Raw genomic sequence first — 27144 nt, forward strand, 5'->3', positions numbered from 1 at the left:
GGTAATTGTACACTGAGGGAAAAAGATACTGAGAAATTAATTAAAATATAGTGGGAAGGGATGATGGCTAATTCTGGAAAGACAAATGGCCCTGTGATCCACCTGACCTTGAAAAAGAGGTTGGGAGCCTAGGAAATGGTTGGTTATGGGTCCAATTTCCATTGGCAGAAAATGCTACCACTGGAAGTTTGTGGCTCCCGGAGCACCACAAAACTTCACTTGTCAGCCCTTTATTACCATCATTGGCACTGAAAGGACACAAGGATACCTGCACAAAAAATCACCAAGGGACGCATTCTTTGCCTTACCCTTACAAAAAGCAGGGTTTGCAAGAAAAAAATAAATATGAAAACCAAGTTCCTACATGAGAATATGCCCTGCATCAGAGTTTCTCAAGACATAAAAAGCCACATTCAGTGATGCATAAAAGATCAGGAATTATACCATCTTCATAATATTTTCAGTTTAAAGTTTAATAGAAAGGTGCATCCTGGTCCATATGAAATGTCAAAGACTTTGAAGGTTTGTGGTCCAAAATAATTGATGGTCTATTCTCTAGACCAAAATAAACATGCAAGGACTTTGTGGAATAAAAAAAAAAAAAAAAATGTAGAGTATCAAGACTCTAGAAGATGAGCAGATATCTTGTGAAAAGTAATATCCAACCCTGCCTAGTCTTTCAGGCATAATCCAGTGTAGTAAAATAATCACAAACAGGCTCACAGTCCGGATACCAGTGTCAGTGCTGCAGAGATATTTCTGCTACATCTCTGTCCTGGACGATCCCTCCCTCTCCTGAAGTGCCACAAAGCACAGTTTGGGAAAAAGCACAGAATCTTCTGACACCGTGTTTGGTAGGGACAGTTCTTGTGCAACCTTGACCCCAAAAGAAAGAGAGAGTCCAAATCTACTTCTTATGTCTTTGGGGTAAAGGATTCACAGAAAATGCAACATTTTTAACTAGTTGGGTTGAATATGGAGGTGACATCAGAAGATGTTGAGTAGCTTGCTGCTTCTTACATCAAACAGAATGAATAAGATGAGGCCCATCAGCACTCCACTTTTTCCCTGCTTTGCTCTGCAAACACTCCTTTTTTGCCGAATTAGAGTTTCAGTTTGGCTGTGTAAAGCCAACAGCCAAGGAGGCAAAGGAGCAATGCTGACATGTTTCAAGCAATTTTGCTTGGGGTGAAAAAAAAACACTTGCATGGGCAGAGATGCTACCCCACATATCATGAGTGGAAACTGTTTCCAGCAAAGCCAGTGAGTCAGTGGCAAAGCCAGAAAATAACTTAGGATTTGAGTCCTAACCTGGTGCCCTGTTGTCTCTAACTGAATACTAAAAGGAAACAAAAAAGTCAAGGGAAAAAGGAAAGGAAGGAAAGGAAAAAGGAAAGGAAAGGAAAAGGAAAGGAAAGGAGAAAGGAAAGGAAAAGGAAAGGAAAAAAAAGGAAGGAAAGGAAAGGAAAAAAAAAAAAAGGAAGGAAAGGAAAGGAAGAAGGAAAGGAAAAAGGGAAAGGAAAGGAAAGGAAAGGAAAGGAAAAAGGAAAAAAAAAAGGAAAGGAAAGGAAAAGGGAAAGAAAGGAAAGGAGAAGGACAAAAGGAAAGGAAAGGAAAGGAAAGGGAAAGGAAAAAGGAAGGAAGGAAAGGAAAGGAAAGGAAAAAAGGAAAAAAAAAAAAGGAAAGGAAAGGAAAGGAAAGAAAGGAAAGGAAAGGAAAGGAAAGGAAAGGAAAGAAAGGAAGGAAAGAGAAGGAAAGGAAAAGAGAAAAAGGAAAGAAAAAAAAAAAAAAAAAAAAAAACAACACTAAACAACCAAAAAAGAATAACTCCTGATAATTTTGCATGGAATGTGGCTGCAGCAGCTATGGACATTTGATAATATAGAAACAAAGCAGATGCACTGTCCCGGTATTTGTTGGCAGGAATTGTCCAGCAACTCGACGCAGCCTGCTGAAGGCAGGGTGAGATGGGAAGGGAGCCTGCATGTGCTATGCGTCGCTTGTGGTGTTTTTTTCCCCCACCTACTCACGCAGTAGGTTTGTGACTTGAATCTGTTTATTTTTAGTGGGAAGCCCAAGTAGGTAAATATGCGCCCTGAGCTGATATTTTAGGCAGGGAGGTTTAATTATGTATGTGTGCTAATTGTTGTTATGTTTCTGAGCGTTATTGATTTTGGACTCACTCCTGCACACCCCTACGCACCAGAAGAGAAGAGGTTGTTTGGCTGCTATCACAAACACTGCTACTGCTGTACAAACCGATCAGGGTGCGGGATTTTTTTCCACTGGGTCTTTGCTGGAAAAGTCGGAGCTGTTGGAAGCTGCCAAAAAGGTTTTGGGAAAGAAGCCTCCTGTTTATCTGCAGAGGAGAGGCTCTGGAAAGGCACATCCGCATGTTACACCTGCAAAACACAGCCACCAAGAGGTACAGGTGACGCGGGACTGAGACTCTCTTCTTGCTCTGTATTTTCTTCTTTTGCTGCAAGAAGCCATGAGATCAGCTGTGCCAGCACCAAAAATATCAACGAGCTTTGCCCACCCTGCCAAATTTGTTGATGGCTTACACCTTACCATATCTGATAAGTCAATGAAGCTGATCAGGGATCAGGTCAGTAAGAAACTGAGTCTTTCTCCTGCTCACATGGTAAATCTGCAATCCTTCAAGTGGTTGTGTAAGCGCTTGGCTGTGCTTCAGTCACCCCAAGTCCCACAAGCAGCATGAGATTTCTCTGTTGTGCACAAATACGTCCTAGGGCATCCTTGCATGGGAACTTTTCCTAATGAAAACTTTATAAAATGGAAAATTAACACTGAACATGGGAGCTTCAGACTAATTTCATTCGTATACCCAATTTCATCCAGACTTTTTGGGTCAAAACCTCTGAGGGTAAAGGCCTGTTTTTTCAGAAACACTCCAGTTCAGTCCCAAACCCGATCTATGTTTTTTGGGTAATATCATAAAAATAAAACTTACTATAAACAACCCAAAAAAACTTAAAGCAGATGGGCAAATAAATTGCAAGGTGTAGTAAAATTACATGATTGTGATTAAAACTGAGCCTGGAAAGGCAAACCAGAGTTTAGATTTTAAATGACCCAGACCAACTTGGATTAGCTGAAGACCTATCTTAATATCACCCATAGCTTTATCTTGTTTCCAGTTATTTTCTACTCTTTAAACCAAAAAAAAACCTCTAATCACCCTCACACCAAGCAGATCTCTCTTCTAATCACATTGTCATGACAATATGTCTTTGTAATATTGCAGATGCTCAGGAACATCTTATAAACAGGATGTAAGTGAAATATCTATTAAAAAATTAACTAGATTGCTGCAGTTGCTAAATATTATTAGATGTTTCATAATACTCAGTGTTTTATGGCCAACATATAAACCAGCAGCTGCTGTTAGACAAGTTTGTTTTTCCACTCGTAATCAAATTTTGGCTTGTGGAAGGGTGTTATTCTGCTACTCTTACTCTTTTTTTTTCTGAGAATTGTTGCACCAAGCACAGACAAACAGAAAAAAACAGTTATCTTAACTTTTTTTTCCCTGTGTTTCTTCATTTTTGTGTTTAACCCACCCACCTACTCCCCAAACTATTGCTGATAGCTGTCCTCTGTTGCTTTTGTGCTGCTGGGGATGGCTCAATGTGTCTGCAGCTGCTGCTCGGGGCTTGTTTTCCAGGTCCCACACCTGGGTGGCTGCCCCAAACCCCTTCCTGAATCCATGCCATCGTGAAGCTGGGCTGTGTGCTGGCTTTTCCATGTGTGCTGCTTTCCCTACAAAAGAAAACCTGGAGGACACCTGCATGGCAAACATAGCAAACCAGTCTGTGGTTGTATGGGTGGTGGGTCAAGGTTTGGGAGAATCACCATGTTCGTTACAGGGTATGCACAGAGGAGTGCCTTCCTCCTTCAGCACTCATTGCAAGGGCTCCTCCATCTCATCTTCTTCTGCACGTTGGTGTTCAACCAAGTCCCAGTTTTGGTCCTCTGTATTTGTTTCCATCCACCTTCTCTCCTGATGTATTTCTACCAGGCTTTGGAATCTCCGCTCCACCCTGGCACTGCTCCTGGCACTCTCTCCACCCCACCGCACGCCCAGGACCTGCAACTCAAACACTATTGTTTTTTTTCCAGGAAATAACTCATTTTCCTTCCAGAACCACCTCTCCTCCTCCCATTGACTCCCACACCTTTGACTCTTTTTTCTCCTCTGCTCTCTTTGCTGCAACATGTCACTTGGTCTTTTCTTTGATTCCCAAGTCCACACTTTCCTCCTTGAGACCAAGACCCCACGCAGTATGCAGCCATGCAGTTGAAGTTCAAAACAGAGCTGTGCAAAGACCTCTTCTTTCCTACCTTCACTGCTCCCTGCCTTTAAAACCTTTGTTTTTCCTGTAAGGGCCAAGATCTAGATAGACCCTCATTTCAAAACACACTGGCTTATCTCTGTCTTCTCATCTAATTTCTCTTTTCTGTCTCTTCACATTCTTGGCCTTGTGCCTTTGCCCTTTCCCTGTGTTCATCTGTCAAACATTTTCTTTTCTTCAAAGCACTGCTTAAGACTCAGCCCTCCAAGCAGCACTCCTCTTTTCTAATCACTGGTAACCCCAGATAATCCTTACCATGAAATATTTCCCCATGCTCTGTCATGTGTTTAGCTACTTCAGATTTCAAAGTCTCCTAGACAGGGAGTATGTCTTATCTGTAATCTATAAAACACTGTTCATGTCTATGCTACCTTACAAACCTTATCTAACACATGGATTTCACTGCAGTGTGCTGTGATCAGCCACGAAAGGATGAGGAGGACCAACTAAGATGTGAAGTTAACTATTTAGAGCCTAAAACAAAGAACCCAACAACATGAAGTGACTGATTTCACATGAGATTTTGATTTCTATTGTAAAGAAATTATTATTCACAACTACATTTGAGCAAGGGTTTGCTTTTTTTTTTTTTTTTTTTGTATGTTTGGGTGTTTTTTGTTTTGTTTGGGTGGTGGGGTTTTTTTGTTGTTTTTTTTTTTTTCCTTCATTGCTTCCACCCAGGAGGAATTTCCTCTGAACCTTAAGTTTGTGAATAGATACCTCACGTTTGTTCTGATGGCAACTGCTGTGCTAACACATCAGGTCTGGGCAATCACTGGACCATGCTCAGGATTCTGACCCTGTCTGGCTTATTGGGTGAGCTGTAGATAGTGAAGTGAGGCTGTTGGGAACGTGCGTACTGCCAAAAGCCAGGACGGTAGGGAATGAGGCAGAAAAGTTAGAAGTGGTTTTTGAAATCTAAGAGGAACGCAGGGTGACCTTCAGTACTGTTATAGTCCCCAAAGTGGTACCTCCAGACCTCCTACATGGTGAGAAGATCATTTGGCAATAGGGGGAAAGACAACTTTTAACATCGTCCCCCTATTAAATCGCCCTTGAGCTCTAAAAACTACCTCACTGCAAACACAGTCAGCAGTTTCCCAGTCACTAGCAGTAGAAGGTTTGGCAGGACACACAGCACCAGCTGCTGTGTCTTGTGTACAAAGTCAACACCTAGATTGCTGTTCCCTTGTAAACTTAAGTTACAACGTGCGGCTGTTGTTAACATTCTCATATTCCACCCAAAGTGAAGTGGCTCAGCAGAATGACTCTGGCTGACCTGCTGCATTTGTAAGCATGGCCTTGATGCTGAGGCCAGGAGGAAGGAAAATGAATGCTACTGGCAGCTAACAAAGCACAACTGCTGCAAAAGCTCCCAGAGCACCTCAGCGTCATCCGTTGCCGAACTGCACAAACCACGGTGGTTCCAGAGGAGAAGAGAGGACGTGCTGTCATCTGCTTTCAGAAAGCAGCACACTTAACCAACCACCAGCTGATGTGTACACCACAAGTATGTTACTCGAAGTTTAGGTTGGATATTAGGAGAAATTTCTTTACCGTAAGGGTTGTGCAGCACTGGAACAGGCTACCCAAGGAAGTGGTTGAGTCACCAGCCCTCGAGGTCTTCAAGAAACGTGTGGAACTTACTAGCATGGGTTAGTGGTGGACTTTAGGACTAGGTTAAAGGTTGGACCAGATGATCTTAAAGGTCTTTCACAACCTGAATGATTCTGTGATTCTAAGCACTGCATACCTAGCTTCTGGCTTCTTGAAAAGTCCAGATTATCCTACAGAGTATACACATGCACAATAAAATTTAAGGCAACAAGTAATTTTCTTCACATTTGAAAAATGAATATCAGCATCTAATTCATCAGAATTGAGGCTTCTAAGCAGGTATGAACTAGTAGTGTAGCTCTGTTGTCATCAGCGTGGGCTGATCGACGTACGCACCATTTGAACCCAGCCAAATGCTCTTAATTCAGCCCTGAAAACCACTTTATCTCCTATCAGAACCACAAAAACCTAACCAGCCTTGGACATCACACGTTAATACTTGTATAGTTACAGCCATGACCTCTAAGGATGCATAGGGTACAGGTTCTTTCTGGAAGAAACAATATCTTTCACCGGGTCAGCTATGCAGTCCACAAACCATAACATTTATGGCACGCAGAGCTATCTTCACAGCTGAAACCAGCAGTGGAGAAGGTGAGTTGGATGCTACAGCCCAGAATTTACCCACCTAGCTTAGGCAGTTCATTTTGGCAGCCCCTAAGATATCGTTGATCAAGGGTGCGTAGTTCTCTGCAGCCTGACTCATCATCTTGGCCTGGAATTAGATAGTAAAGATGATATATCTATAACCATATTAGGTAATAAAGATGATATATCTATAACGATTTTAGGTAATAAAGATCATGTATCTATAATAGCAAAATAAGGCTGAAAATGAGCACTGCTGGTCACTGATGGCACAGGCTTCCTCTGGGGAGCAGATAACAAGGGGAGAGCCCTGGATGAGGACAACGGTTGTGTTTTATTGTTCAGACACCACCCAGGGATGTTGCAGGGAAGAGAGAAAGCAGGCGGGAAGAAAGTGATGAGTTGTCAATTAAAAGTTGCCAATTAAGGAAAGAAGTTGCAGGGCCCTGCAGGGAAGCTGCTGAACGAGGACACCAGATGAGCAGTGAGATCGGCAGCTCAGGATGGCAAACTAGCCCAAGGAAAGACACAGCGGTTGATTAATTACATGAAGAAAACTGGGGACCAGAGGGAAGACTCCAGAAGATGCATTTTTCTATTTCTTTTTTTATTTGAGCCAAGGCAAAGAGCAGAACAAGTGATTTATTTGCCTGGGGTCGTAGAGACTCTCTAACCCAGATGATGAGAACCCCAGTTCAGCATTTTCACCACAAAGGTGTGCTCCCCCCGAAGGAGGGAAGCTGGTCAGCAACCTGCTGGTGTTTATTTGAGAAGAGAGGCCTGAGGACAAGAAAAACACTAAGAGAGAAGGAACAGAGATTTCTCTCTCACACACGTGCAAATCACCTTATTATTATAGAAGTTTTCCACTGGTAAAAATTACATGTGTGTCATTCCCATCTATGCCCACACACTGGAGCAAAACTCACTTTGCACAGCACTGTTGGGTCAGCTCATGAAAGCGATGGGTCCTGATAAGGGATTATGGACAACCATGGACCTTTTTTTTTCCAAAGTCTGCATAAAAGGGACTTTTGCATCCTTTCTGACATGGAGACTGCAGGTTTCCAAGCTGTCCGTTCCACCATCTGAACAGCGTGGTGATGGCAATGCATCTTGCCCAGTGCAGAAGCACTCCCTTGTGGTTTTTAGACTGGTTGTTTAGTACTCAGTACTCGTAAAATCACTCAGTGCTGGATGGTTTCCTAGTCATTTGGATCCAACATGGTCTTCCTTGCTTCAACAAACAGCTTTCTTGCTCAGAGGCTCTAATATGAAAGTCCACCTGGATGAGCAGAGTCCAGGAGAGAGGTTATCTCTGCACAGATCAGAATTTATCTTCCTCCACTCCAGGTTTGTGCTCATCTCTGCTGCTCCAGAACTAGGAGCTGTTAATTTTCTCTTCCGTGAGGTTTTTGAAATGGAAGCTGGGTTGCAGCCCTGGAAATGTAATGAACACCAAGGCACCAACCGTGTCAGCTCCGTGACTCACAGCAAGTTTGTGTTTGGGACCCTGATGGATGCTCCAGTTTTGCCCTTTCCAGGAGTCTCCATTACAGTTTCCACCACCTGTCCCTAGAGACCATTAGAACGTAACAGAAAATGCATCGGACATATCCAGAAATACCATCTTTGCTCAGTTCCATTTCTCAAAGAAAATCCCATGATGTTCTCCAGGACAGCTGCCATCCTAAGCAAAGTTTACTTGCATGATGGCTGTATAGAGACAAAATTTAATTATGATTTCAGAGAATAAATTACTGCTCTCATTCTCTCCAACCCTCATTTGTTTCTCTTACACGTGTTTTCCACACAGCCTTCAGTGGTTAACATAAGCACATTATTCCATTACAGGAAACAGCTATCCTTCCTCCTTCTCATAAGGACAAATAACGGAGGATTTCCCACAAATATTTTAATCCATCACAGTTTCTTCAGTTCTGGACTTCTGAGAACATTCTGTTCAAGATGCTTCTCTTCAAATAATGGCTTTTCTATTCTTATGTAAATTGCTTATATAATGTCACCCATTAAGAGTTGCAGAAAACATATAAAGAACTAAACTGGGCCTGCACCTTTCGTTCACTCTTAGACATCACTTCAAATGTCAAGGAATGAACAGAAGAATAAGAAACTAAATGCAGATTGGTAAAAAGCATCACTTCTCTTCCAGCTGAGTCTGGGAAAGAAGTGAAGAATTCATGTCCATAATGCCATGGTACATGGCATGACCAGAGTAGAGGATTTGGGGTTTTTCTGGTAGTAATTTGTTTTGTTTCGTTTTAGAGCCATTTCCTTTGTCAAGTGATCATGAAGGAGACCAGCCTGCTACCAAGCTCAAACTGCAAAATAAAAGAGTGATTAAATATTATTGTTCTTTGCAGGAAACTCTGCATCCCATTGTAAACAGCTTGCGCTGTTCTGGTTTGAGTTCAATGTGAAACATCTGCATAGGGTTGTTTATGCTCCTGCAAAACAGGAGAGAGCTCAAAGCATGGCTGGACAAACCTGGCTTCATTCCTCCAGGGCTTCATGCAGGTGGCATCTGAGAGAGACAACTGAGCCTTTGATTTGTCTTTTACGTCAATAAGTATATGCTCTTAGGGCCATCCTTCCCCCAAAATCATACGTTTAAGACAAAACTCACGTAAGTCATCTGCAAACTCAGCCCTTCAGTATCCAAATACAAGGCCATAAAAAACAAAACAAAACAAAAAAAAAACCATAATATTATGTGCTCATGTTTCAGAATTGAAGCATCCAATTAGAGTCAGTCTTTCCCAAGTAGCAACCTTCCTCCTCCTCCATTATAATCAAGTTCTATTATTTTGACAAAACAATTTTATTTTCAATGAAATGATAAATGCTCAGTAGCTGAATCTAAAAGAAAGCAGAGCTTGAAGCAATGTCACAGAAGCCCATGACAATCCAAACTAACACTAGCCTTTAGTTTTGCAGTTTATCCCATTCATACTACACACGGCCCTGAGCTCCTCACTGTCATGGACGTCAGAAATCTCATGGACTCTTTGCTTTCATCTTAACACAAGCTAGCAGCATCCTATGTAATTCAGAAGAGAGTGGTATCACCTAAATAGTAATGGAAAATAAAATTGTGTGCTAATACAAGGCTGTAGAGGAGAAGAAACGCAAACAAGTCCCAGAGTCTTTTTCCTTACCCCATCCTATTTCAGCCCTCTACACTGCTCCACCACTACACGGGGTGAGAAGAAAGTAGAACTTTGGTATTTTGGATTCTTTGGTAAACATCCAAAAAGCCTTGATGCTTCAGATTTTGTGAGTCTCCCAGGAATGATGCCACTGATATCCCAGACACCGAGCTTCCTAAAACCAAGCCCTTCTACCAGAAATATCCCATGGTCATTGTCTGAAATCTGCTTATACAGCATACGAGCGCTCACCCCAGTTCTTCTGCAGGGATCTGCCTGACACAGCTAGCTTACCCCTAGAGCTGCTTTTTTGCCCGCAACATGACTTCTAATCATTCCTTGGGTCATTTTGCACCGTCTTTGATTCCTACTAGATATATTCTATGGACAATTTGCAATCTTGTCCCATCACTGAAGAACTCACCACAGTGAGTCCTCTTTGGTCAGGAAAACCACAGAACTACAGAATAGTTTTGGGTTAGAAGGGACATTAAAGGTCATCTCATTCCAAACCCCCTGCCATGGGCAGGGACACCTCCCCCAGCCATGGCTGCCCCCAGCCCCACCCAGCCTGGCCTTGGGCACTGCCAGGGCTGGGGCACCCCCAGCTCCTCTGGGCAGCCTGGGCCAGGGCCTCAGCGCCCTCAGAGGGAAGAATTTCTTCCAAACGCCTCCCCGAAGCCTCCCCCCTGCCAGGCTCCAGCCGGTGCCCCTCGTCCTGTCCCCCCAGCCCTGACCAAGAGTCCCTCCCCAGCTTTCCTGCCCCCCCTGCAGGCCCTGGCAGGCCGCTGGCAGCTCTCCCCGGGGCCTTCTCTTCCGCAGGCCCACCACCCCCAGCTCTCTCAGCCTGGCCCCACAGCAGAGCTGCTCCAGCCCCTGAGCATCCTCGCGGCCTCCTCCGGGCCCGCTCCAGCAGCTCCATGTCCTTGTGCTGGGCCCAGAGCTGAACGCAGCGCTGCAGGGGGGGCCTCCCGAGAGCGGGGCCCAGGGGGACAATCCCCTCCCTCGCCCTGCTGCCACGCTGCTGCTGCTGCAGCCCAGGGCACGCTTGGCTTTCGGTGCTGCCAGCGCACGGGGCTGGCTCAGGGCCAGCTTCTCACCCCCCACCACCCCCAGGTCCCTCTCCTCAGGACTGCTCTCCAGCCATTCCCTGCCCATCCTGGATTTGGGCTTGGCATTGCCCTGGCCTTACTTCAGGACCTTGCACTCGGCCTTGGTGAACCTCATGAGGTTTGAGCCATCCATGAAGATGGATCAGAACAAGGCATTAAAAAAAAAAAAAAAACAACTTTTCAAAAACAAACAGTGTGTGGAAAGAGAGGATGAATTTGAACACACCGTGACACCAGAGTCAGGACACCACAGTCATAAACCGGGAGGAGCAAGGCCGTAGCCAAGACACCATGCTCAGCATGGAGCTTGTTGCAACAACACAGCTCCGCTGGGTCCCTGCCAAGCCAACCAGAAGGTATCTACACTAAGTCCTCTTGGGTTGGATTATTTATGTTTTGGTATTAAAATCTGACAAATAAACCTAACAATATTTTTGGCAGGACTCCAATGGCAGCAATAGTGTTATGTTAACATAAGTTACTACTTACTGCACTGCAATACGCAACGTGTCTGGCCAAGGGAAGCAGAAGACAAGTCTGCTCGACAAGACACACCAGACAGCATGAATTGCAGGAACAAGACTGCCCCATTTCACTTGACTTTTTTTTTCAGTATTTTCTTGACAATGAGGGATGAACAGTCTAGAACAATGAGTACGATATGATGAGTGGAACATAATAAATGGAGGACTCAAGTTACAAGCATTTGAATTTTGATAAATCAACCAAAAGAAAAAAACAGGACAAAGAAATTCTACATCTCCAGAATAAACAATCACCATTTTCCACAGAAACAGAACTTGGACTACTCAAGTGCATCCCTACTTCCTCACTGCTTTTTATCTTCCAGAGCTCACCAGTGATCTCAAAAAACAACGAAAGAGCTGTCATTACTTAATGGACGTTGCCATAGGACATTGTAGCAAATAGGCTGTCCAGGGAAGGTGAATGTTTTTGCAGGATGGGCTCATTCATTTACAAAGAACAGTATACTACCGTCAAAGAGCCACAAAAACGTGAAGCAAAGAAAGAAGGCATGTTTTGCTCCTTGCAAGTGACTCCATAAGATTTGGAGGAATTTGTACCATTTCTATCCTTGCTATTTTACCATGAAATCTCATTACATCCAGGAGTCTGCTCACATCCCATGAGATAGCGGTAGTAATTGCACAGTTGGTGTCATCACACCTCTTGGTGGCATGATTGACAACCTGCAGTTCCCAAGCCCATGTCTCGGTTCATAATTGACCTGCTGAGTTCACCGGTCCTGGGCTAGAAAAGGGGTCCTTAGATGGCTCCTCTGTCTCCCTCTCAGCAGCCCCATCTGGGGGGCTTCATCTACCTGTGGGGTAGTTTATACGCTCCTCCAAAGATAATGCACATGTGCAACACAACGTCTTGCTTTGTGCTGTGCAAGCAGTGTGCCACGCACACTCCTGCCAAAAGTCCCATCCCACAGCAGCCTCTCTTCTCTGAGGCATGGAGTCCAGGTCTGCGTGACCTCTGGCGAGGAGGTGGCCTCATGCATTTCTGCAGCCATTTTAACAGTACACGAAACTTCTTGGTGATTTCCAAGGGGAATCTCACCCAGATTCGACCTGAAAACCTCCGTTCATTACGTTACAGCCATCCTGCTAATCTCTGTGCTGTAGACATCATTGCAGCATGAACATGACATCCAGGAAGAAAATGAAGAGAAGAAGGGAAAAGGTAACTGTGAAGTCCCTTGGCAGGCACACAAACGACATCCTTTCTGCCGGAACCAAGAACCAGGGTGTGATTCAGGAAGAAAATAAAGCTCACTCTCTTAAGAAAGTTGTCAGACAGGAAAAGTGATTTTCAGTGGCTTTAAAAACTTCAGAAAATTTATTTTCTAGGGGTGGAAGGTGAGGAGGAATGAGGTAATGGAGTGCTTAGTTCACCTCACTCAGGAATTTGATATCTTTGTTTTACTTTGAGAGCCACCGTAAGCTTTGCAAACAAGCGTGCCACCACCAAATTGCCCATCTGAGTACAAACCAGGACTAACCATGTCTCACCCTAACAGGAGCTGCAGCTCTCCCGGTGGGATTTTAACCATTCCCCTCCAGCTGTCCTGCTGGCATCTGCACTCCATTGCTTCCCACATCCCACTCACCACTTGGCAGGCACCACAAGGCAAGCAAGTGTCCAGATCACTTTTTCTGCTCAACTGTTGTAAGGTAGATAAAGCTTCAGGGTCAGAGTTGTCCGTGTGCCTTCTTGTACCTTGCTTGAGAAAATTCAAATGGTCAAGGTTATGTTTACCCTCAAGTTCAATGTCTGCAACTGCCTGGCTCCCAGCCCCCCTTTATTTCAGCTTTAGGTTCCTATTTTATTTCCAGACTCGCCTACAATATTGTTCTATAGAGCATCTGTACCAACACCTATGGTAACAGAAGCAACTCTGAGCCCCATGGTACATACAGAGTAGAGCAGCTGATCAGATCAGGAGGAAATTGATCTCCAAATCCATGCACTAGCTAGAATCAGTCTAACTCAATAACAATAATTTGTAATTAAGCCCTATCATGTGCTCTCTGTACTCGGCCATCTCTGTTTTGTAGTTCTTTGTCTTAAGACACTTCTGCAGATCTTCATCGTGATTTTGGTCTCCACAACCCCACCTATTGCAGGAGAACTTGTCCAGCCCTCAGGACAAATTCACAGGAGGTACTGAAGCTGTATCAGCAACCAAATGAGTTTGTATGGCCTCAAGGCAAAGCTAGCCAGGCTCCACCTTGACCAAAATCACTGCTTTACAGGGGAGGCACTCTCAAATTCATACATATGGGCTTGCGTGATGTGCATTTACATGGTAGGTTAGAACAAAAGCCATAAATCAGAATAAAACCATGTTGTGGTCACCCATGGATCTATATTTTGTATTTTCACACAAAAAGAGGAAGATGCGTGGTGCTCACTAACAACTATTGCACCCAGTTGTAGATTGATGCAATTGAGAAAACATTTCTGAAGGCCCAAAATCATTGTCCAGACACTTTTTCAATATTAAGGAATACTAGAAAGTAGGAGATCACTACAAAGCTGTGTTAGTTCCTTGCGTCACCGTAGTCCAAATGTGGCTGCAGGGTGTATGCACAAGTAAGAGTCTGGAGAGGAAAACAAATATCCCTATTTCTGGGAACGCTAGAGCTACAAAACTTTGTTCTCACTAAACTTGTGCTACTTCCTACTTCTTGTGGTTTGTTCTCAGGCTGTTTTTAACCTCTTCTCAACCCAATATAGTATTTCTATTTCATGTCCAAAACAAACTAAGGAAAAAACAGAAAACACAGCACATATGAAAAACAATTGAACAGAAACCTTTTCATTCCCAAAAGGATTTTGACCACAATTTAGGTCTTTTTTTTTTTTTCTTTCCCCCCTAATGAGTTCACATGTTCCTATTTTAGCTTATTACAAAAGCAGCACTGTAGTGCCTCTAAAAAAAGCATAGGCTCTATTTTCCTACTAAATAACAAAATGGACAGTTTTGGAAAAAAAAAATCAGCTAAATTTCTCACTGTTTTAAAGGTGATTTTTCCTACCTCTTTACTACAGCCTCATATTAAGAAAAACGGCCAGATGGGATGAGAAGGGGGATGCATCCTACATGCTTTGAGAACTTGTGAAGCAAGGTATGAAGAGTAAAGATTTTAAGAGCTACTGAGGGGCTTTTCATTGACACTTTGTGTTGGATTCTCACGTCATCCACAGTGGGATCCTCCATCTGCAGGACCATGAGAAGGGTTTAAAATTGAGAAAAGGAGAAGAGGTCCCAAAGGTGCAACTACCATGGGAAGAGCACCTTCTTCAGTCATAGGACAAGCAGAAGGGCAATCCCAACAGCAGCTCCTCACTTTTGGCTCAGGATCCTTATTTCCTTACACAGTCCCGCTGTCCGAAAAGGCACTTCCCTCCCTCACGGTACCCCAAAGTAGCTGTTTATGCTACGGGCTCTGCTTTTACTGCTTATTTCAAAACAAACCTTTGCCATTTCCTGACCAGAAAAGCTGTGCTTTTAATTCTGCGCTAGAGACTTTGAAAGTTGAGGTACTGCTGCTTTCCACTATAAAAAGCCCCGGCTCGCTATGACATCTCGCTGTGACATTTAGTTCAAACAAAGAAAGAAATCTTGACAGGAAACAAACAAACAAAAAAGATACAAAAAAAAAAAAAAAAGATAAGTTCTGGTATCTCTGGGAGAAATTCATTTCTGAATAAATTCATAGCTTGAACTAGGTCCTGGTTTCCAGCCCTTGGGACACGTACATACCCCATAGAAACTGCCTGAGCCTGCTTCTGGACGAGGCAGACCTTCTCCACATGACACACGGCAAGAAAAAATTATTCCAACATCTCTCAGTATAATTTCAAAGTATTTCCTGGTATCGTTTTCACACTTCCAAAAACTCATGGCTATTATCCCTCCAAGTTACAACTACCTTTATTTCCCAGAGCCCTGAGAGCAGTGGATTTTGTATCATGCAGTTGAAATCCTCCCATCATGTCACGTAAGGGTGACTGATCACTGGAGCAAGTCATCAAGTTTTGATCCTTGGAAATTTCCAAAACCCAGCTGGCCGTGGTCCTGAGCAGCCTGCCCCAGCTGGCCCTGCTTTGAGCACAGGGTTTGACGAGATAAACTTGCAAGAAGTTTATCTTCTGAAAAAGAAAGAGGAGCTGGGACAGATCACTGGTGTGAACTAAACTTAAGAGGGAAAGCATCTACCTACGAACAAACTCAGAGAATTAGGCAAGCAGAGATCTGAAGCAACCGAAAGCCATCTTGTGTGTTGGCTTGCTTTGATTTGAAGAAAGGCTGCAGTGCCAAATAGCATTTTAAGGATTAATTATTGACATTTAAGGATTAATTAATCTGCTGGGAAAGCCTGGCCTGATGAAACATCCATCTCAAAGGGTTTACACTGCTGGAGACAGTGTGGACAGTGGAGACAACTACAGGGTGGCAATGACACTCACTGTCATTAATATGTAGAGAAAACCAGCCTGTTCTGCACTGTGTATGTGTTAGAAATAAATAATAAATCCTTAATAGCAAATAAACGCCTCTGCAAAAAGACTTGCAGAGCCTTCAGTTGGTCTCTGGTAGAGATTGATGTGAAGTCCCAAAGTCCTGGGGTCCTGCGAGCATCCAGGACGGTTCTGGCCAACAGCTGCAAAAAGCTGGTCTTGTTGCAACGAGGCACAGCAGTTCCTGAACAGCATTCGCTGTAACAAGCAGTAAATTAGGCAGGTTCTCCCACTAAGAACTATCAAAGTTTTAGCAAAGGCTCCATCAGAGAGGAGGCTATGTAATTTGGGCAGTTGACTGACAAAACCTCTTTGGAGTCCAAGTCCCACACATTGTCCATGAGGGACTGGCTGATGTGCCCTGCTGCCCTCTGAAGGGTTTCTTGGTAACCCAAGTCCTAATTACCCACCCCAGCTAGGCAATATGAGGTTTTCTTTTGTTTCTTAAACAACAAAGCCCACTTAAACGTGGCTACAGAAAATGGGATCCCAGGAAATTCCCGCACTGCTAAGGGAAGTTTACCGACAAATGGAAAGCTGAGAAAAATATTGAGATATTTGTCATTAAATAAAGAAATAATCAGATTTATCAGAAGCGGCCAAATACTGGGCAAAGCCAAAGTTGTATGTAATTTTAAGTAGGAACTGATCTAATATTTATTGACAACTAAGAGTCTCATACTCCAAAAATGATTCAAGTCTACACTACTGTTCTTCAAATAGCCTTCAGTGCTCACATCATTCCAACCCCAAATAATTCAGACTATTTTCTCTAGAAATGCTCTGCTGGAGAACCACCAAGTTCCCAGGTACTCATTTCCAACACCCCAGCAACTTTTCACCGCCGCCCAGTGCCACCCAATGATGGTTTTTCCAGCGTTTAAAGCCTTAAGATGCTCGTGCTGCTGACCAAAAGGGGTCACTGGATTTCAGCCTGCAGCCCCTGTGCTTGCTGGAGAGCACAAACCCCAAAAAAGTTTTGGGGAGAAAGCGCGTGACATCCCCTCGAAGCCCTGGTTCATTATCCTCAACCTTACTATTCATTGATTTTTGCAGGTTTCCATCTCCATGCATGTCTACCAGACTAAGGAGCCACTGCTGACAGTTTCTTCTTGCACGGTAACCCACAAACATCTGAAAGCACTTCTTTCCTAGCTTTCTCTTTGTTAACTTCACCGTATCGACTTCTGAACTTGTCATAAGCTAAGTCCTGCATTCCTACGGGAAGAAACGAGACTCACAAATTGAAGTATTTTAGGACAGACTTTGGTGGAGGGGAAAACAAAGTCCCATGGCCTGGCAGGAAACTGCAGAGGCTGTTTGTTAGCACTCCTGATGGCTTACCTTGAACCTAGGGAAGGGAACGAGTCCTGAGCCCACTATGGCCAGATGGGCACTAAACATACTACGGCCAACGAAGGCAAACCTCTGAGTAGTATGGTTCTTCTAGCTCAGTATCCTAAAAATTGTGAACGGCCTTTTCAGGATTGAACACTGCCAAGCTGAAACTGTCTGGCTTTTCTGTGCCCCTATGGGGGATGCAAAACTTAAGATATTTCGTCTCTGAAACACGCCTTAGATTTAAGGAGCCGTTCACACACCAAGGGAAAAAAGTACGGTCTCAAATTTTCCCCGACTTTGATTTTTCTAAAGGTCTTTGGTTTTGTTTTTAAATCCTATTTACCCAAGCACTCTGTTCAAAGGGTCCTCCACACATAGATGACATTCATAACTTCAAGCAGCTTCTGGTTTTCCATTTTGCTCTCAAAAATCCCATTTTGTCAGCAGTAGAAAGACTGAAAATGCATTTACCCGATGGTCAAATCTTTCCAGGAACCGTAGCCCTCTGTGACTGCAAGCATCCTTAAACTTCTCCCTCATTTCACTATTTTCTCCAACTTTGTTTCACTGCATCAGATTTTGAGAATTTACATATGTACTATTGCAGTGCCAGAGCACAGTTGTTAAAATGTCGAATTCAAAGCAACTCTTCAATCCTTTTTCACTTGCTCTCCAACTCAGCTCCAGCTTCCCGCTAAGCTACAAGCCTATTACCTGCCAATTCCCAGGAGCGCAGACTATGATCATCACCACAGCTCACCTTTATTCTGTTCCAAGGACGGTCATCAAATTTATTTCAGGAAGGACGATGCGGCTTATTAGGGATAAGGGATATGCAAATGTTACTGTACGCGCTGATCTTTTATTTTTAGCAGCTCAGTGATATTTATGAGGCTGTGAAGAACGGATGCAGGGCTGCAGGGGGATGAAGGAAGGATTTCAGGGACAGGTATGAAAACTCTGCACATCTGCAGGGCAGGACGAGCGCCTGGAATCCATGAAGAGAAGGCCAAATGCCCCCAAGCAACATCATGTCTTGTTGCAACTGTTCTCAGAAATCGTGTAACTAGGAAAAAATTAACAACTTGACCCTAACGCTTAGCTCATCTTGTACATTCCTTATTACTAAAGTTATTTATGTGGTTTAAGTGCTAGAACAACAAAGTAAGGGAATCTGAAACATCTCCTTTGTGAAAGAATGGAGAGAGGAATTTCAAGTTAACCTGAATACACTGATTTCAACAGTGCTTTTCCTGAATGTCTTACACAATCCTTAGATACCCCCCAGCATGCTTCAATTTGCCAATCTACAAAACAATTACCTCTCGTGGCAACGCTAAAAGCCTACTTGTTTTTCAGGATATTGCTGTCTTCAAGGAAATGTCAAATGTTTCAGTGCAGATCTGCTCATGCCTTCGCTGTAAAGTCATCGTTAAGGGTGCAAACAAAATCCTTACATAAAACATCACGCTCAAAATGCAACAAGGTCCCAGGTGACGATGAAAACTTGATCCAAGCCAGAGGAACTGTGTATGGAAAACTGCAGAGGATGCCTTATGCTGGCACCTGCAAAGCCTAACAGGCTACTTGCCCAATCTCACTGGCAGCCAAATCTGTATTTAATAGCTTTTTGTCATTCTGTAGTATCGGGGAACTTTCAGGACTTGGATCGTAACTTAGTCCCTCTTGTTGGTCACAGTTATTTCCCTAAAACAAGGGTAACAGCTCCCAGATAGCTACCACAACCTGACCCACCTAGAATGGCATACTGGTAGGGTTATTTTTTTTAACTAGATGAATACCTAAGCTATGTTTCACTTCATATATATCCTCTTCCATCCTAAGTAGCACAGAAATCCAATCAGTACCTATTCCAACATAAAGGTAATGCAAAAAATAAATAGTTTCCTACTCCACCATTTCAGCATGTTGTATTTATCAGGATACCTCTCTACCATAATAAACTGTATGATTTTAGAACTAATTTTTAGAACTTTAGTTTAGAACTGATCTTTAAAAGGTCTTTAAAAGACGTTTAGATGTAGAACTTAGTGATATGGTTTAGTAGAGGACTTGTTAGTGTTATGTCAGAGATAGGACTAGGTGATCTTGGAGGTCTCTTCCAACCTAGATGATTCTGTGATGTTAATGGAAGAGAAAACAGAAGGAAAAAATCTGTATGAAAGTCATAGGAGCTTGCTTTTTCATCTAGCTTCAGTTGTTTTATAAAGGAACAGCACCATCTAGGGGATACTGCATGCTCTTATGCAGCTGGATACTCAGGACAAGTAAGATGAATATTTTTTTTAGGCTTTGTATTTTTAGTTGGAGAGTTACTCTAGTTGGAATTTAGTCTTAACTACAATATCAACAGTAAAATCACAGCTTAAAAAAAGACTGACGCAAAAAACTGTATTAGACTTTGGATGAAATCTACTTACAGTAGTACTTCAGCACCAAAAAGTGGGCAGTTAGGCTGATAGATGTATATACAATTAAATGATATGTCAAAGTCTTAAAATGCTTAGTTATTTATAATGAAATCTATACAAAACAGTTAAAAACGTGTTTTTATATACATTTGAGGAAAAAAAAAAAAAAGTATTGTCTTCATTAGCAGAATGTATTAAAACCGGTTCTGTTATCCCATCCGAACCCAAACCTCTCTCTGCGGCTTGTAACTATCACAAAAAACCCAATGTATTGCTTCGACAAGCCAAGTCATAAGGCTAATTTCCGAAACCTACCGCTGTATTACCGATTTAAGCTTTTAAACTCCCAAAAATGGTCACTTTAAAAACAGCATGTAAGAGTAAAATACAGATTTGTAAAAGCCTTAGCTCACTTCTAAATTCGGAGGTTCAACTTTGAAAGATGCTGAACCGCTTATCCCCCAATTTTGAAAAACTGATTTATAGCAAAATACATCCCCCGCAGCTCTTTTGTACTAGAATTTACACACCTGCCTGTTTAACAGGAACTTTTTAAACAACTTGGCCTCACTTTAAGTTTCATATTTAAATAAATAATCACAGATTCACTAGAGTAGATGAGCATTTCACGTGCTTATGGCACAGAGAAACACCTCATACACTGTTACCCTAATTCTTGTAAAGCATGAAAACAAAAATCCACTAGCAAAGCCACATTGCTATCAGTTAGTGATTTTGCTTATTTCCAAACATTCACCAACAAGAATTTTAAAAAAATAAACTATATTTTTCGGCTTATGAAAAAATCTTAACTCTAAGTGAGCACAAGTGCAAGAAAGCTAACGAATTCCAAAATTCCTGGGGCTTTTCCAGCACTGTCAGAGACACTTTTTCTCTCACATGCTATTTAAAAATACAAATATTTATTAAACATCTTTTTTTTTTGATGGTGTTTTGCTCAACAGCTAACAAAAAGACACAGCAAAATAAAGATCCCTTTTCACTGAAAGCTCTTTCAGTACCTGGGCAAGGGCTTCGATAGCACGAGCTGTAGATTTCGCTGCAGATTTGCTTAACAGGAGTACATTCCACTGTCACAGGTTTCCTATATCTCAGTAACTACATCTCTTTTTTCTTTTTTCTTTTTTTTTTGGAAACGATTTTTAAGATGCAGCTTTTGCAATACTGTCTTGTTAAAACACACTGATGCTTCAAGGGTCCAATGAACGACTCTAATAGGCAAAGTGCTCTAAGACATCACAATACGAGGGCATCTTGGATACTCAAATCCCAAGATATTTTAAAGTGCACTCCCGTGTCCCAATTCCTTAGGATTGTTCAGCAGAACTCTGCGAGGGGCTGGGCTCGGTGCCGTCCTCGGTGCTACTGTCCACGTCTTGCTCCATCGCCGTCTCCTCATCGTCGAGGCGCTGACTGGTGAAGTTGTTGAGCTCCAGGAGCCCGCTGGGTTCCACTACCACGTTGGAGCTGGAGTGACAAGGGATGGAATATTGTGGGATGGTCTGAAAGAAAGAAAGAGATTTAAGTTTTAACTTGCACAGCTTTTGCAGGTAAAGGCGTCTACGCAAGTGCAGGTGCTCATGGAAAGGGGCAATTTGGTTTCCAAGAGCACTCTCCCCTAGCTAAAGCCCGCTGCATCTCACACTACGTTAGCCAAAGCTTCAGAGGACCCTTTCACAGGACTAGGTTGTGAAAGATAAAACCTGAATGCTCTTGCTGGTAAGGAACTGCTCTTGGGCTTGGATCTTCACTACAGGTCTGTGACAGATTTCCAGCAGCTAAACTACTGATATCCACCACCCATCACTCCCCACGTGCAAAGCAGAGAGAATGCTCTCCTCAGCCTTATCTTTTCCTGGTTTCGTTTCAGACTAGGCATTCAGTTTTAAGGACTAGCTATATTTCCTGTATATGATATGATACCAGCTCTGACCCTGTCTCAGAGCTGCAGTAGCACAGAGGCTGAGGAAACAAAATGGATCTAAGCTATTTATTTCTGCTTATGCTTTTGTTGGTTCTAGGAATTAACTCTACATCTTTATACAATTCAAGGTTCTGGGCAGTATTTTGATTTGGAAGAGCTCGTAGCACGCCACAATGATAAACGATACAGATTCTCAAAATACACAGTTTCGAAGTAAAATAGAAATCTACCTTTGTCTATTTAGGGAAATGAGGACTAAGAGTTAGTACAAAAATGATTTCTACAAAAGCAGAAAGTTAGCTGCAATAAAGATTTTTACAAAGTAACATGAAAAATTTGAAAGTTCTGTACACAAGTATTTCTTCCCCATCAAAAGCATTTCACTGTAACACGATACAAAATAAAACCATTTCAATCCACGCCATTTGTGTAAACATATACAGTGCCAACTTGTCTACAAAGATTCATACTATAACACTGAGTCCTCAGATGACTTAAATACTTCACCAGTTCACATTTTGACCACGTATTACATCATAAAACATCATATTGAAGACAACAGAATCAATTAAAATATCATTCATCAGGTAGGCAACGATTCAAAGCATTTATAGTCATTTTATCTCAAAAGTGGCAAGACTTCATATGCAAAGTTAACAAACTTTCTTGTGAATCCAGACCTTATTTGCTGAACTCTCCCACCCACATAGCAGAAACCCTCAACTTCATTTTTTGCCCTAATTATTATACTCAGAAGTAACTCTAAAAGGTATCAAAAAATTCTAGATCCAGTTCCACAGTAAGCGGTGATGGTCACACTTTTAACCGTTTCAAAGGGTGGTTTGTAATAGATGAGCTTGTTTTGTTTTCTCAACAGAAAAACAAAGGAAGACACTAGGAACACCGTGAACGACATAGTGCTGGAGAAACTCATTTTAACGAGAGCTACCCACTTTGAAGTAGCAATCCATTGCAAGCATAGGAGTGGAAAAACACAAAAACTGAAGAAAAAAAATACTTGAACATCGTTCAGTTGCTATCATCACATTAGACAAAGCGAGTTTGCTCTGCTCAACCTTTGTCTCATTTGCTCTGGTCTTCTCTTACCTGGATAACAATTTCTGATGAGCTCTCTTCAGCTTTCTTTTGTGATATATTCTGAATGTGTATAAACTGCTTTGTTGTAGGCATTCCTTGTGCATCGAGTTTCCTCTCTGTTACAGAAGGACCAACAGCAGGAGGACTTGAACTGGATTCTTTACATGTCTGTTGCTGGGGGGTGGAAGTTGCCGTCATCCCTACTGCAGTCACCCTTGGCACCTGGGTACAAGGTGTCGCCTCTGCTCCGCTAGCGGGTGTACTAGTGGATGTGGCCTTGCTTGGGGGATCCACTATCAGAGTTTCTATGTTTATATCACCTTCCACCACAGACATTCTCAAAATGTCTGCTACTGCTGTCTTCGTGGATGCCTGCGTGGGAAATAGGCTCGTGACCGGCAGTGCCAGCTGGGGCACAGAACTGCCACCTGCTACCTTTGAAACAGAAGGAGGCTGATGCCCCTCAAAAGTTATCTTTGTAACTGTGGATCCTTGCGTTATAATTGGATGCTGCACCTGAAAATCAAATTTTTGTTGTGCATGTTACAGCTAGACTTTTTTTTTTTATTGAAAATCTAATCAATATTTCCAAGGACAGTATGGCACAAACAACATACTTGCTATTAGGAAGACAGTTGAAACTCAGTGTTTTAACAAAGGAATTAGCAATGATATGGTAACAGTTAATTGAAGCCTGGGGGAAAGCAGCTCTTTGGGCTGCTACGTAAGGATTGTAGCAGTATAATACCACAGCAGCCTCGTTTTCCTTTGGGATTTACATCCCCATGTGATGTTTGTTAACCCTGTTGTTTTTACATGTACTCCTGAAAGGGCCAAAAAAATTTCTGGAGTTAATTTTTTTCTCCATGTTTCTTAGTCTTTCTGTTTTCCCCTCCCAAGGAAAATCAAATTACTCCTGTACATGAAAGACTTTAACTTCAGGAAGATGTAAACTACAAAGGAAGACGTACAATGGAGCCTTAGGAGACTGCAGTGTATTCATCTTTATTTCCACAGAAATAAAAAGTGCTACGGGAACGGAAATTAATAACGTGTCATACCTAAAAAAATAAAAGAAAATAATTAGGGACAAATTCCATGCACCGAAGGTGGCAGAAATTCATAAAAACTGTCCAACAAAACACGTTTGTGAGCTCTATGGATTTTTCCCCTATAACATGTGCTTCTCTTTCCTAGTGTCAACCTTCTGATCGGGTAATTAATACCAGCGGAATGAGGAGTTCTCTCTTGCCAGGACAAAACACTGCTACAGCGACAGGGTTGGTGTTTTGATTTTTCCTTGAATAGCGACGTGTATTTTGCATGCTATCAATATTCCGTTACCTGGCTCGCTGGCTGTTTCTCTGAAGAGGCAGGTAGCTGCATTTGACTCTGGGGGGGTTGGGGTTGCACGTAGATTTTTTGTGCCGTTGGTGCCTGTTGCAGTTTGGGCAGCTGCTGCGTGGTTTTTACTGCAAGCACCTGTACTACAGTTTGCTGTGGCTGTGCCACTAAGGTAGGGAGTTGCCTTTCTTTGGCCATCATGTGGTGGGGGGGGTGCTGTGCATCTGGTTTGGTCTGTGCTTGCTCTTGCTGCAGGGGGGTTAGCTTTTGATGCCTTATGGAAAGCTGGGGCATTTGTGGGAGTTTGTGCTGGATTTGATCGGCCTGCAGGTGGATTGTCTGCTTCTGTTTAGTCTGGAAACACTGCAGAGTTTTCACTTGCAGTTGAGTCTGTTCCAGCTGCGGCTGACTCAGTTTTTGCTGTTTTTGTGCCTGCGATTGTGTCAGGGCAGATCTGTAGAACAGGCCAGTCTGAGGATCTAAGGTGTCCATCTCTTCCACTTCTCCCTCCTCAGTTCCAAGTTGTTCACTGTGTTTGGTAAACGCAGTGTGACTGCTTAAGGCCTTAAGAAGAAGAAGTGAAGAGCGAGTTAGTAAAGAGAAATCCAAATTATAAGGCTGCACAATCTAAAAACATTTTTAATTCTTCAGCTGTACTACTTCAACTTATTTTACAACTCACGTATGCCCTTATGCAGAATTCATGATTTCTATGCAATCAACAGCTATTTTTAACATCTTAAAATGTGGCAAGTCCCCAAGTGACAACATTAACTACCTAACTAATCCTCAATGGAGATTGGGTAGCCCTTGCTTGCATTAGACAGAGGTTCAAAACCACTAAAACTGCGTGGCAGTTGAGTAGGAAGGAGCAGGGATTAGCAGGTGGTTGGGTCGGTAGCTACTCAAAACCAGAACATCTTCACAAATTCTTAGTGTGCCTCTTGAAAGCCTTGCCACCTACTCCATGATTTCTGCTGCAGCTCCCCATATACCTATCTATCCATCCATCTTATTTCAGTACAACTCCTGCCTTTTCTTTCCCTCCTCAAAATTTTATTACAATTTTTCTTGAGCATTGCACAAACATTGTTTATTTTTTTGGTGGAGCAAAAGATCTATGTTACTGTGCTTTGTATACCATGGTACAGACATACTAACAAGTGACTCTAGCAGGATGAAGCAGCCTACACAAACATCAGTGACAACATCCTCTTTGCAATGGGTTTATAACCCTAACATGGCACTGCCCTGGTCCACAGCTGAGGCTGCTAGAGGTTAAAGCATCGCAGAGTTGAGCAGCGTGCATTCACTGGGTGGTAATCAATTGTACCTTGACTGACAAAAACATCAGCTCTTGAATGAAGGCAGCAGCACGGCTTCAGTAATATTTCTCCGTAAGCTACCCAGCCTGGGATAAGCTACACAATTGCTTGGGATCCTTACCATAAATGTCTAAATATAATCTTGTTTTCTGATTCAGCAAGAAGAGAAGTTTTCATATAATTCATAAACTAAAGCCCTTGAATCCAAAAGCCACTTGTGCTCTGTGTACTGCTCAGATTCTGCTTCCTCTTGCCCTACACTAACACCAACGTGATCTGAAGAACACAAACCACTAAAAGACAACATATAGAAAAAAATAACTTACTGCTGTCAAAGAGATGACATACAGAGAGCAAGAACTAATCTAGGAAACTTTTCCACAGTGGCTGTGGATACCTCTTGCTTAACACTCTCAAGTCATCTCATTAACTGTTTCCCTTTTAATAGGGAAAATAACCACCACCCTCCCCATCAAAACAGGCAACATTAAACTGAAGTTGCGAATTTGCCCTCAGACTTAGCATTTCCAGTGGCACCAACATGCTCATTCTGAACAAGCCCTGGTCCCATACAAAATTCACTGTTTATAGACTGCTTGGAAAAGAAAGGGTACAACCTGCTGCATGATATGGGTAATTGCGCCTGTGGAGGATGCGGGGATAGATTTCACCACAACAGAAGTCTGCGTTGCTGTCTGTGACTGCGCCACGTGCTGCAGCAGAGTCCTCTGGGGCTGGGATGACTGCTGGTGGGGCTGGGACCGATGGCTAACTGAAAGTAAAGAGGTCAGTGGCACTTCTCCAGAACTAACTGCAGGAACTTAAGTATTTGCTTTGTATCTAACCTTCAGCTGAAAGCATGAGTGAAATAAAAATCTGCATTTGAAATGCATCTTTTACTGCATGCTAGCTTCAACCTTTAAGTGCACAGCTGAGAAGCCTCTTAAACATTCTGAGAAGCCTCTTAAAATAGCATCTCAGGGGTTTTGCTTTTGTCTCTGATTCCTAAGTAATTGTGCTTGGTCCAAATCTCCTCTGGTTTCCTTCTCCCAACACAACAACCTCGCATACAGGATCTATATTTTCAGCCGGGTTCGTTTTATGTAACCAGCACAACAGCACACAGCAAATTACAGTGTACAATTACTACAAATTATTCTGTAATCTTTACAGGTGCTTAAAGCACCTGCACAATTGACTGCAATTAAGAACAGCAAGCCTTGCTCACTGAATTTCTATCACTGATAAATCACAAGAAATACTCTAGAGCATAGGCTAAATTTGCAAGATTAGCAATTAGAAAATGTTCTGGTATTACGAAAACAAGCAAGGTTGATAAGAAATCACAGGCAAAAAGTAGAGACCTTGTCTTGGGTCTGTGACTCTTGTTAGAGCAGTTACAACTAAGTTCTGGAGCTACAGTTAGGGCTCTGTAATTAAACAGTGGATTGACAGAGAAATGATATTCTGGTGAGAGAAAAAAACCAAACCATTCTATATTGCAGTCACTGATAAGACATGAATCCAAACTACACGTCTGGCCATACCAATATGTAAATATTTGCTTTAATTAACTTTTTAGTCATACAATACCGAAAAAACAAAGGATAAGAAGTAGTTTATACCCAGTTACAAGATAACTGAAAGTTAGAAGATACTAAAGACCTTGCTGAGAGTTGTAAGAAAGGTCTATTTTTGAATTAATATGACAATTTTACTTTCCCACTCCAGGAGAGGAGTT

At 42.5% G+C, this 27144-nt stretch overlaps 1 protein-coding gene across 17 annotated transcripts in view; it reads right to left on the minus strand.

The window, feature by feature from the left end:
- Positions 1–19774: 19774 nt before the first annotated feature.
- EMSY (EMSY transcriptional repressor, BRCA2 interacting) overlaps positions 19775–27144 on the minus strand; it is a 40091-nt gene continuing 32721 nt past the window's right edge. For 13 of the 17 annotated variants that reach the window (XM_040544539.1, XM_040544537.1, XM_040544544.1 and 10 more), the window contains 4 exons: positions 26021–26175; positions 24079–24642; positions 22744–23250; positions 19775–21214 (listed from right to left, as the gene is read on the minus strand). In XM_040544539.1, the coding sequence (XP_040400473.1) occupies positions 21020–21214; positions 22744–23250; positions 24079–24642; positions 26021–26175 (1421 nt within the window). In that variant the 3' untranslated portion in view covers positions 19775–21019. The remainder of the gene's footprint in view (positions 21215–22743; positions 23251–24078; positions 24643–26020; positions 26176–27144) is intronic. The other 4 variants (XM_040544543.1, XM_040544542.1, XM_040544541.1 and 1 more) reach the window with 1 other exon arrangement.

This window comes from Cygnus olor, chromosome 1 (assembly GCF_009769625.2).
Source record: "Cygnus olor isolate bCygOlo1 chromosome 1, bCygOlo1.pri.v2, whole genome shotgun sequence".
In the NCBI taxonomy this organism is placed as follows: domain Eukaryota; kingdom Metazoa; phylum Chordata; class Aves; order Anseriformes; family Anatidae; genus Cygnus; species Cygnus olor.